Below are 12,818 nucleotides of genomic sequence, written 5' to 3'. Positions count from 1 at the left end.
AGAAAAATTTGTATACAAGTGTTCAAAGCAGTATTATTCACAGTAACCAAAATGTATAAAGAACCCAAATGCCCATCAGCTGATGAATGAATAAATAAAAGATGGCATCTCCATACAACAGTATGTTATTTGGCAATAAAAAGGAGAGATGGGCTGATACATGCTACGAAATCGATGAACCTTAAGAATATTGTAATACATGAAAGTAGCCAGTCACACAAAGAACAACAACACATAGTATATGATTACATATGTGAAAAGTCCGGAAAAGACAAATTTGTAGAAACAGAAGGTGGATTAGTAGTTTCCTAGCGCTGGGAGGTGGCGATGAGGAATGACTGCTAATGAGTAGGGGGATTCTTTTTGGGATGATGAAAATGTCCTCAACTTAGACTGTGGTGGTAGTGGCCCAACTTTGAATTTACCAAAACCGTTGAACCTTTAATTGGGTGAATTTTATTGTATGTGAATTACCTCTCAATAAATATGTTTAAAAGAAAGTTGACTGCACTAACTTTAATCTAAAAACTTAAATGTGTTGGACCTTAAGACTTAATTAAAATTGAGCAGAGTTCAAACTGGATTCCACTAGGGGCGTATGGGATCTGTAGAGGTTTGTGCATGAGGAGAAATATGGCAGACTGAAAGAAATGGGGAGGAATTAGTACAAGACTTAATCCAGACTTTGAGGAGAGAACTGATCGGGATTGAACAACAAAAACCACCACTACACATTAAATATGGGTTCAGGATTCCTAATCTAGAGAGCAGAAAATGATATACAACTACGCCTAAAATCAGCAACCCAGAATATGTAATAACAGCTTTGTGGAATTATGAAATACAAACAGCTCTCCTCAGAAACACAGCTGCTAGGAAACAAAGCAAAGTAATTTCACTGAACAGATTAGTTCCATATCCTTGTCCCATAGAATGAAGAATTCAGGTACCAGACAAAGGATGCAATTTCCAGTGACAATAGGTCAGGCCTAATGTTAATAAAGCACAAAATATACACAAGTTCTCTAGTGACCTCTAGTGGTTACAAGTAAAATTGCTTGGTTTATGATATGCGAGACTACACCACAAAGCAATTATGGATGGCTTTGGTCTGTTCTTTTCCTATTTTGAAGGCTGTCAGGTTGGAGTAAATAAAAGCCTAGCCAGTGGCTACCATAAAAAATTCCCTTCCATGGTTTTTAAGCATTTACTGAAGAGCTATTTTTCTGTGGCTGGTTTTTGCAGCTTCTTTCAACACAATGAGGAAGGTATCTGTCTCCCTCCAGTGAGTCCATGACTTTCATAAGGGACAGTTGGCTGACAATCCACTATGCGCACATGGATGCAGGAGCAAGCTGACAACAGAGACGGTGAGCGAGTAGGTAGGAAAGGTGAAATGGCTGGTCCAAAGAGATGGGCAGGAAAAGATGCAAGGAAAAGTGAGAGACACTCATGTAAACCAAACTGAGTCCATCTGGTCTTGCACAACTCTCAATTACTTTTTGGTAGCTACCTAAGAAGACCAGAGTCCCCCAACGTCACCACCAGGGAGTAGGGAAAACTACTAATACCAAATGATGCCACACTTACAGTTTTACTGAGCAAAACTTAGCAAAGATGCCCAAATCAGTTCACACAGACTCTTCGGCAGGCTGATTAACTTCTCTCTGTCCTTTGGGTGAAAGGTTCACTCAATTGAGAAAGGACAAGAAACAGTACAGGTTCCAGAAATAGGGTTTTATCATTACCTTCATTGTTGACCTCAGGCCACCAGAAATCCCAGACAGGCAAGGCCATTTATTGGGGGATGAAGCCTGGGGAACCGTCCTCTCCGGCACCTCCCTCCCTCCCTCCCTCCCTCCCTCCCTCCCTCCCTCCCTCCCTCCCTCCCTCCCTCCCTTCCTCCCTTCCTTCCTTCCTTCCTTCCTTCCTTCCTTCCTTCCTTCCTTCCTTCCTTCCTTCCTTCCAGGTGTGTGTGAAGGAAAGAGAGAGCGAGGAAGAGAGAAAGATGAGAAGCATCAACTCGTAGTTGTGCCACTTTATTTGTTCACTGATTGCTTCTCATACGTGCCTTAACCTGGGGCAGGGGTTGGGGGCTCCAACCGGGCCTGTGACCCCTTGCTCAACTCAGTGGCCTTGGACTTCAAACCAGCAACCTTTGGGCTCAAGCCAGTGACCATGGGATTATGTCAATGATCCCGTGTTCAAGCCGGCGAGCCTGTGCTCAAGCTGGATGAGCTCCAGCTGAAGCCAGCGACCCCAGGGTTTCAAACCTGGGACTTTAGCATCCCAGATTGAACCTCTATCCACTGTGCCATCACTGGTCAGGATGTCCCATATCTTTAATTTCATTAAAGAGCCTCCATTTTTAACATTCACCTGAAAAATTAATAAGCCACTAGTTGATCTGATAATAACTAATGTCTGATCTTTACTACATTAATTAGCAAATATCTGCTAATAACCGAGACTATGATCTTTCCAATACAGTGCTAGCTAACTGCCCCTGAAGTACTAATTCCCAATCAGAATACTAGCTACCCCCAGTATTTCAATTAACACCTTCAAATATCATACCATCTCTGCTGGAGTATTTCAACATAAATTGTAGACATAAAAGGAAGGGAGAGTAAGAACAAGAACAAGGACCCACTGACAATCAGTGACCACTGCAGTAGAAGTCTTGCCCTTATTCCTAAATGCTGCTACTGTGGTTACTTTTCAGATATTTTTAGATCCATCCATTCATGTAACAAAGATTTATGGAGTGCCTACCTCTGTGCCAGAAATCTACTTGATATATCTTGTCTGTCTGAAAATTCCAAGGATTTAATATACTAAAAGAATGTTAAAAATTCACCAGCTGAAGCTATTTACAAGATTTTGCAAAAACTAAACATCCCACTGTGTTATGAAGATGTAAAGTCCCAGAATCTCTTTTCTACCCTCAAGGAAAAAGAAGCAGAAAAATCTGTTTATAAACCTTAAAATATCAATAGCTTTGTTTTGTTTTTTCCTAGAGAAATAAAGCTCTTAAGGTTATATAAACATTATACTATATTTTATTTTCTTTAAGAACCAATGATAATTACAGCAACAGTTTACATTTACCTTAATTGTGATTTAGTGCATCGTAAAAATATCATGAATAAGAATTCTTGACGTTGCTTGTTAGTCCAGAGGTCAAACCAATGACTTATAAGAGCAACTCTTTCCTGAAAGAGCTTATAGAGAGGGAAAATAACATTTTTCTGTATGGTTTCATATATTCTTAGTTGCTAAGCAAGCCTTAGGCAATATAACAACCTCACAGCTCATGTTTGCCCAACAGTTTACAGCTCACAAAGCACTTTCACATTACTCGTAGTAAGACGAGGTCTTTCCCTTCAGTTCAACCTGCTGTTATCCAGGGCTACAGACAGGCCCAGGCTTGTTGGGTGGGCTGGTGGGAAAGGCAGGTGGGAGATATAATTACACAAGGGGCCCGAGGAGGCCACTTTCAAAACAAAGAGGTAAAGAATCCTGGCTCTCGTTTCTACCTTAGCTAAGTGGCCTGGGGAAATGGATTCCAAATATTTCATCTTGAAAACACAGGAAGGCTACCCTTGTTGAATTGCAAAAACAAGGCCGTTTGTAGCAGCTATGATTTTACTAACGCACAGTCCTAGATCCTCACGGCACCAACCAATATGAAAGTTAGCAAATATTGCTAAGATGCTATTGTTAGATGCGTCTCTAGGAGAGACATACACCAAGAATCAGCATCCCCCAAACCTGGGTTTCAGTCCAGCTTTGCTCAAATGACATGTACGAACTCACTGGCTTTTTTACTCAGCCGGGCCTCCATCCCTGCCCGACTCCTTCCATTGTGAACGGGCCTGAACCACTCCTGGGCTCTGAGGGCCCAGCCAGCCTTCCCCATTAAGGTCTGACGGAGCCAGGGAAGGACTGCTTCCTGCACTACCTTTCAAAGGGGACATCCCCAGGCCATTGAACCACCCAGTTGCCACAGGAGGGAAGAGTGGATGAAAGAAATATACAGAGAAATATACAGGCCCTGGCCGGTTGGCTCAGCGGTAGAGCGTCGGCCTGGTGTGCGGGGGACCCGGGTTCAATTCCTGGCCAGGGCACATAGGAGAAACCCCCATTTGCTTCTCCACCCCACCCCCCTTCCTGTCTGTCTCTCTCTTCCCCTCCCGCAGCCAAGGCTCCATTGGAGCAAAGATAGCCTGGGCGCTGGGGATGGCTCCTTGGCCTCTGCCCCAGGCACTAGAGTGGCTCTGGTTGTGGCAGAGCGATGCCCCAGAGGGGCAGAGCATCACCCCCTGGTGGGCAGAGCGTTGCCCCCTGGTGGGTTTGCTGGGTGGATCCCAGTTGGGCGCATGCGGGAGTCTGTCTGACTGTCTCTCCTCGTTTCCAGCTTCGGAAAAATACAAAAAAAAAAAAAAAAAAAAAAAAAAGAAAGAAATATACAGAGAAATATACAGGGATGAGTTCAATGACCAGCCATCATTACCTAAACGCTAAGACATAAGTAAGGGTACAAAATAACAACAATAGTAATAACAGTAAGACAAATAAGACAAATAAATAATGCAATAATAAATAAATAATACAAGGATGAACGGTTTTGCATGCTCACACCTGTAAACCTACTTTTGCTCACCCCGGTGCATTAACACTCTCCACACCACTAAAGGCACCTCGTCTCTTCTCCTCTTTATTGCAGTAAACAGTGGTGTTCTGGGGGTTTCTTTTTTGTCCCTGGAGGTGCAGAGGAAAGGGGAAACATATCTGGATCTTCCCATAAGGTAGGTGTTGGGGACGGACGTTAGAAGAAATCGTCTTTGGTACAGACAGATGTAGGTTTGTTTTTGTTTACAGTGATTCAAAATCTAAATTCTTTTCGGGGTATTATTTTTTTAATATATGGCAACATGAGACCCAATATATCATATCATAGTAAAATTAGCCTTTCACATTAAACTTTGTTATTTTAGAGTATGTTACTCACCTGTCTGTTTAATGACTTGTTGCTAAATGGTGTCCAAGCACTGAATCTTGTGTGGAAGCTCTCCATTTCCAGGGTTTTCCTGGAAGAATCCCCAGCTGACATCTCAGCAAATGATTTTTTTTCTAGTCCTAGAAGCTATAGGTTCATTTCAATAGATGTTTAGTTAAGATGACCTAGAAACACCCAATATATTAATATCATCCTTATAGGAATTATATAATTATAGTGATTCGTTTACATATATATCCAGGGAAGATAAGCCATGCAAATATGCAGAAGGAGGTCGTGTACTCCGAGTCATCGTCATTTACTCTGTCCTCATCTAATTGCACCCAAATGTGAATCCAAACCAGAGTTGTTTTCACTTTGTTGGGAAGGTGCCTTGGAAATGGAAATGATTCTGTATCAGCCAGGAATATTGACTTGACTTTTTTCCCCTGGAAAGTAAGAATCTGAAGGGCACAAAGGTGGCCACTCCACCTGCCTGTCTTTTGAGGACACAGGTCAAAGAGAATGCAGAGGAAAATATCATGTATTAGTTTTCCATTGCTGCATAACAAGTTACCCTAAAACTTAACAGCTAAAAACAACAAACTTGTCTCAGAGTTTTGATGGGTCAGGATTCCAGCTTAGTGGAGCTCTGTATTAGTCTCTGCTAGGGCTGCTGTAACAAAATGCCACAGACCAGCTGGCTTGAACAACAACAATTTATCTGCTCACTTCTGAAAGCTAGAAGTTCAAGATCGAAGAAGGGCTGTCAGGGCTGGTTCCTGGTGAGACCTCTCTTTCCGGTTTGTTAATGGCCACCTTCTCATTGTGTTCTCACAAGGCCTTTCTTTTGTGCACATATTGGGAGGGAGAGACAGAGAGAGAGGAAAGGAGAGAAAGGAGAGAGAGAGAGAGAGAGAGAGAGAGAGAGAGAGATATCGTGTTTCTTCTTCTTATAGGGACACCAGCCCTGTGAAGCCCCACCCTTACAAACTTCTTTAACTTTCATTACCTCTTTATAGGCCCTGTTTCCAAATATAGTCACATTGGGGGTTAGGGCTTCATCATATGAGTTTTGAGGGGACACAGTTAAGTCCATAACAGGTACCTCTGTTTCAAGGTCTCTCATAAGGCTGCTGTCCAGGTGTTGGCCGGGGCTCCAGTCTCATCTGTCACCTGCAGATTTGAAGCTCCTTCCTGTGGTTGTGGGCAGGACTCAGTTGCTCATGGGCTGTTGAACGAAAGGCCTCAGCTCTCTCTCTGGCTGTTGGCTGGTGGCCCCCTTCGCCTTCCTCACCACGTGAGCTTCTCCACAGGCCAGTTCAATGGCAGCTGGCTCCCATCAGAGTGAGTAAATGAAAACACAAGAGGGCACACAAGAGAAAAGCTGTGGTCTCTTTGTAATCTAATCTCAGAAGTGTATCCCATCACCTTTGCTCTATTCTATTAGAAAAACAAGTCCCCAGGTCCAGCCTACACTCACGGGGAAAGGATTTCACGAGAGCACAGAGTTACACGATCTAGCGCAATTCACCCTTTGGGTCAGTTCCCTTCTTTTCCCACATGCAAAACACTTTCGCCTACTTTTTCTTGGAGACAACCCAGAAGTTTCAGGTCATCAGTATTTTTAGTTTAGGTCGAGGAAAAATGAATGATTCATAATAGTCTCTACAGATCCAGACATAGCCCCTCTTGACCTAGAGATCTCTTAACTAAAAAGATAAGTTTTCTAAATAAGAGTCTACATCTCTATAGATATTGGTTCTACCAAACCAATCTACAGTGTGTCTGTAAAGTTGTGGTGTACTTTTGACCAGTCACAGGAAAGCAACAAAAGACAATAGAAATGTGAAATCTGCCCCAAATAAAAGGAAAACCCTCCCAGTTTCTGTAGGATGATGTGGCAGTATGTGCGCATGCGCAGATAATGACATAACACCATGTATACAGCGGAGCAGCCCACAGCCATGCCAGTCGAGATGTGGACGGCACAGAGGAAAGTCCAGTGTGTTCTGTGGCTCGCTAAATTCGAATCCATGACCAAATGGATGCAACATGAATATCAGCATGTTTATAACGAAGCGCCACCACATAGGAATAACATTACTCAGTGGGATAAGCAGTTGAAGGAAACCGGTAGTTTGGTGGAGAAACCCCGTTCTGGTAGGCCATCAGTCAGTGACGAGTCTGTAGAGGCTATACAGGATAGCTACCTAAGGAGCCCTAAAAAATCTGTGTGTGAGCCCACATCGAACTGCACTGAATAGATATTAAACTGGGAGAGTTTTCCTTTTATTTGGTGCAGATTTCACATTTCTATCGTCTTTTGATGCTTTCCTGTGACCGGTCAAAAGTGCACCATGACTTTACAGACACACTGTATAACTCAACACAATCTCTTTTGTTTGTTTATTTGTTTTTTCTTTTAGTAGGGGAGGCAGAGAGACTGACTCCTATATGTACCCCAACTAGAAAGCTCCCTATGGGACAATACTCTGCCTATCCGGGGTGTTGCTCCATTGCTTGGCAACTGAGCTATTTTTAGCACCTGAAGCAGAGGCCATAGAGCCATCCTCAGTGCTCAGGGTCAACTTGCTCAAACCAATGGAGTTATGGCTGTAGGAGTAGAAGAGAGAGAGAAGGGGGGAGGGGTGGAGAAGCAGATGGTCATCTCTGCTGTGTGCCCTGACTGGGAATTGAACCTGGGACATTCACACACCAGGCCAATGCTCTAACATTGAGCTAACCAGCCAGGGCCAACTCAATACAATCTCAATCAAAACCCAACAAACTGATGTTTCTCTCTTTCTCTCTCAAATCAATAAATAATAAAAAAGAAAACTTGAGCAGATCAGTGTGTGTTTGAAAAACTCACTATAAAAAAGTATATAGAGGGCCTGACCTGTGGTGGCGTAGTGGATAAAGCGTCGACCTGGAATGCTGAGGTCGCTAGTTCAAAACCCTGCACTTGTCTAGTCAAGGCACATATGGGAGTTGATACTTCCTGCTCCTCCCCCCTTTCTCTCTCTCTCTCTCTTTCCTCTCTAAAAATGAATAATACAAAAAGTATATAGAAATGCAAAGAGTCAAGAATATCAAAGACAGCTTTAAAAAGAACAAAGTGGTAGGACTTACTCTACATGATATCAGGACTTCTTTATTATACAGCTAGTGGATATAAGAGCATGAGATATTGGCACAGGAATAGACAAACAGAAAGGCTCAATGAAACAGAATCACATAGATGGCCAGCTGAGTTAGGACAAAGGTGGCCTTCAGAGCAGTGGGGAAGGAATAGTCTAGAGAGCAACTTAAGGAGTAGAGCAACTGTCCATTTGGGCCCAAGTGACCCTCAGACTCATGGGAAATAATCAATAAGTATTGTTTTAGGCCTCTCAGTTTTGGGTGGTTTGTTACTCAGCAATAAAAACTGATACCAAAGTGGTACCAGGAAGAAGAGGATTGCCACAGCGTAATTCCTGGCACGTGACGTTGACTTCAGCCATCAGCACTAGTGCTGCCTTGTTTTAATCAGCCGGATGTTGTGAAAGTGAAGATGTGCACCTGTTGGGTCTGGGCCTTAAGAAGATTTGCAGTTTCTATTTTTGCACTCCTGAGATCTAGCTGATAGCAAATAAATCAGGTTGGGCTAGTCAGTGGTCGGCAAACTCATTAGTCAACAGAGCCAAACATCTTACATCAAGAATTCACATTTTTGCCTGACCAGGTGGTGGCGCAGTGGATAGAGCGTCGGACTGGGATGCGGAGAACCTAGGTTCGAGAGGCTGAGGTCGCCAGCTTGAGCACGGGCTCATCTGGCTTGAGCAAAGCTCACCAGCTTGGACCCAAGGTCACTGGCTCGAGCAAGGGGTTACTCGGTCTGCTGCAGCCCCGAGGTCAAGGCACACATGAGAAAGCAATCAATGAACAACTAAGGTGTCACAACGAAAAACTAATGATTGATGCTTCTCATCTCTCTCCATTCCTGTCTGTCCCTATCTATCCCTGTCTCTGACTCTGTCTCTGTAAAAACAAAACAAAAAAACTGGTTGGTGCTATTTCCTAAAGTTGAACATGTGCATATACTTGACCCAACAGGAAAACATAAACATGTGAACCAGATATATCCTAAACAGTATTTACAGCTGCAGCAGATAGCTCCAATCTGGAAAAAGCCCAAGCATTCACCTACAGTTGGATAACTATGTTGTCATATATTCATGTAATTGAATGCTATACATCAATGAACAGACTGCTGCTACACACAAAATATATGGAGGGCTCACACACATAAGACGTTAAATGAAACAAACTGGAAACAAAATTATAGATTATGCTCTAGTTTAAACAGAGTGCTACATTCTAGTGTTGTAAGTTATGATAGTGATTACCTTTGGGGAGGAAAAGGAGGGTAATGACAGGGAGGGACATAAGAGGTGACTCTGAGATGCTGATCTAGTGTTGGGATCCCAGCTGAGTCACTCTTTCATTCACTGAGTTCTACACTTACGATTTGCTTGTATTTTATATCTTCTCTTTCAATCAAGATGTTTTAGAAAAGATGCAATTTATAATATCAAAAATTATGAACTACCTAGAAAAAAAGAACAGACTTTATGAAGAAAATTATAAAATTTTATTGAAAAACAATTTAAAGACCAAAATAAATGGAGAGATGTGTTTTATTTATGAATTAGAGACTTAGAAGAATAGATAAATTCTCTTCAAATTGATATACAGAGTCAATGCAGACTCAATTAAAAATATCCCAAGAGATATTGTGGTGTGTGTGTGTGTGTGTGAGTGTGTGTGTACCTGAAAAGCTGATTCTAAAATATTTATGAAAATATATTGTAGAATTGTGCACTTGAAACCTCTATAATTTTGTTAACCAGTGTCACCCCAATAAATTCAACAAGAAACAATTAAAAAATAAAATATTGCCGTGGCTGGTTGGCTCAGTGGTAGAGCGTCGGCCTGGCGTGCGGGGGAACCGGGTTCAATCCCGGCCAGGGCACACAGGAGAAGCGCCCATTTGCTTCTCCATCCCCCTCCTTCCTCTCTGTCTCTCTCTTTTCCTCCCGCTGCCAAGGCTCCATTGGAGCAAAGATGGCCCCCGGGCGCTGGGGATGGCTCCTTGGCCTCTGCCCCAGGCGCTAGATGGCTCTGGTCGTGGCAGAGCGATGCTCCGGAGGGGCAGAGCATCGCCCCTGGTGGGCAGAGCGTCGCCCCTGGTGGGCATGCCGGGTGGATCCCGGTGCGGCGCATGCGGGAGTCTGTCTATCTCTCCCCGTTTCCAGCTTCAGAAAAATACAAAATACAAAAAAAAAAAAAAATTATGAAAGTTTAAAGGGCCAAAAATAGGTAAGACAGTCTGGAAGAACAAGGGAGGGAGACATGTTTCTAGATATGGAGACTCGCTATGCAGCTGGAGCCATAGGGTGGCGTGGTGACAGAACGGAGACAGATCTCTAAACTAGGGGAACAAAAGGAAACATCGCAGGCAGACTCATGTCTATATCAACACTAGATGATAATTCAAAGCGGAAGAGATAGATTTTTCCATTTATAGAAAACAAAGTATCTGTTTAAAAAAAGAGAAAAGAAATAGGACCCCTTGAGCGCGCGCGCACACACACACATACACACACACACCATCTGAAGGTTTTTATATATAAAACCAATCACATATGGTTTGCGAATCCCCAGAAGACAAAACAGGAACAATGGGTGATGTCAGACAGATTTTGGTTCAATCTAAGTGGGAAAACAACCACTGCAGCTTCTTAGCTGTCTCAGGGGTTATGTCCATAACTGAAGATGTGTGTGTGTGTGTGTGTGTGTGTGTGTGTGTGTGTGTGTGTCTAAGCAAGTCTTTATTCTTTTATTTATTTATTAATTTTAATGCAGTGACATTGATAAATCAGGGTACATATGTTCAGAGAAAACATCTCCAGATTATTTTAACATTTGATTATGTTTGCATACTCCTCACCCAAAGTCAAATTGTCTTCTGTCGGCGAGGAAGGAGAGAGAGGGGTTGGGGGATGGGAGGGGCATAACTGGAGATTTTAAAACACAAATTCACTGACCACTTGTCAGTGAAATTCTAGCTGGGATTCAAGCATCAGAAATGTCTGTTTCCAAACAACCATCTGTTGCTATAAATTCCAAGGAGAGAACAATGGGGTCTGGACTCGGTGAGAAAACTTGATTGGAGGGCAAGAAGATTTCAAGAATAAGACACATGGCCTAGCGTGCGGAGGACCCGGGTTTGATTCCGGCCAGGGCACACAGGAGAAGCGCCCATTTGCTTCTCCACCCCTCCGCCACGCCTTCCTTTCTGTCTCTCTCTTCCCCTCCCGCAGCCAAGGCTCCATCGGAGCAAAGATGGCCCGGGCGCTGGGGATGGCTCTGTGGCCTCTGCCTCAGGCGCTAGAGTGGTTCTGGTCGCAACATGGCGATGCCCAGGATGGGCAGAGCATTGCCCCCTGGTGGGCAGAGCGTGCCCCTGGTGGGTGTGCCGGGTGGATCCCGGTCCGGTCCGGCGCATGCGGGAGTCTGTCTGACTGTCTCTCCCTGTTTCCAGCTTCAAAAAAATGCAAAAAAAAAAAAAAAAAAAAAAAAAAAAAAGAGTAAGACACATTCGCAATGCCTCTACTCTTATTATACAGCAATAAGCTAGAAGCACATTTTGAAAATTAATATTTTGAAAAGACATATACCATATTAGGAACAATTTTAGAGATATTACAAGGGCACTATGACAGCACCAATTTTTTTTTAATTTTTATTTATTTATTTTTTTACTTTTCCGAAGCTGGAAACGGGGAGGCAGTCAGACTCCCGCATGCGCCCGACTGGGATCCACCCGGCACGCCCACCAGGGGGCGATGCTCTGCCTATCTGGGGCATCGCTCTGTCGTGACCAGAGCCACTCTAACACCTGGGGCAGAGGCCAAGGGGCCATCCCCAGTGCCCGGGCCATCTTTTTGCTCCAATGGAGCCTGGGCTGCGGGAGGGGAAGAGAGAGACAGAGAGGAAGGAGGGGGGGTGGGGAAGCAGATGGGCGCTTCTCCTGTGTGCCCTGGTCGGGAATCGAACCCAGGACTCCTTCATGCCAGGCGATGCTCTACCACTGAGCCAACCGGCCAGGGCAACAGCACCAAATTTGAAACCCTCCTCTGACTGCCCCCAAACTGAAGTTTTACAAATAATTTACTCTGAGCCTCGGTTTCCTCATCTGTAAAGCAAGGCAGTGATGTATCTTGGCAAAGTATAGTGTAATAATGTATAGTTCAGATAAAAACCTCATGGCAATGTGGGAAATTAAATACCTACTTCTGAATCAACATTAAATCAAAACAAATCATCAGTTTCCTCAGATGCCCAGTTATTGTTATGTGAAATTCTCCACCAGCCAACATAAAGGATTTTTATTTAGCAAGTTCTCAGAATTATTATCCTTCATGTTAAGGGATTACTGAGTTACATAATGAGCTGAACATTGCTGATGTACAGTATGTCACATATAGATACAAATATTATAACTATAGATATGGATAGATGAGATATAAATTTCCACTGGGGATTATCTTTATTCTTTAAGATATCAACTTTACTGACTAGTTATTCAGTCCTGGTAGACAAGGCACGCTGACAATTAACTAGTTCTTTAAATGGAATGACTTCTTTTCATATTCAAGCATTTTCTATTCCTCCAAATAGTAGTTCCATAAGGTATTAACAGTTGTTTCCCAGGAAAACAGGATCCATGGTTCAATATGCTTGGGAAAGTTTTGACTGAACAAAATTA

At 43.3% G+C, this 12,818-nt stretch overlaps 1 protein-coding gene across 4 annotated transcripts in view; it reads right to left on the bottom strand.

Annotated features, from left to right (window-relative positions):
* Positions 1 to 12,818, bottom strand: part of ECT2L (epithelial cell transforming 2 like) — a 79,622-nt gene that overhangs the window by 63,588 nt on the left and 3,216 nt on the right. For 3 of the 4 annotated variants that reach the window (XM_066248029.1, XM_066248030.1, XM_066248031.1), the window contains exons 2-5: positions 6,111 to 6,334; positions 5,610 to 5,849; positions 5,015 to 5,149; positions 3,112 to 3,224 (exon numbers count right to left, since the gene is read on the bottom strand). In XM_066248029.1, coding sequence (XP_066104126.1) covers positions 3,112 to 3,224; positions 5,015 to 5,116 — 215 coding nt within the window. In that variant the 5' untranslated portion in view covers positions 5,117 to 5,149; positions 5,610 to 5,849; positions 6,111 to 6,334. Of the gene's footprint in view, positions 1 to 3,111; positions 3,225 to 5,014; positions 5,150 to 5,609; positions 5,850 to 6,110; positions 6,335 to 12,818 lie in introns of those variants that run through there. The other variant, XM_066248032.1, reaches the window with a different exon arrangement.

The sequence above is a fragment of the Saccopteryx bilineata genome, chromosome 12, assembly GCF_036850765.1.
Source record: "Saccopteryx bilineata isolate mSacBil1 chromosome 12, mSacBil1_pri_phased_curated, whole genome shotgun sequence".
Taxonomy (NCBI): domain Eukaryota; kingdom Metazoa; phylum Chordata; class Mammalia; order Chiroptera; family Emballonuridae; genus Saccopteryx; species Saccopteryx bilineata.
Note: the sequence above shows the minus strand (reverse complement) of the source record. Positions and strands in the feature narration are given on the sequence as shown.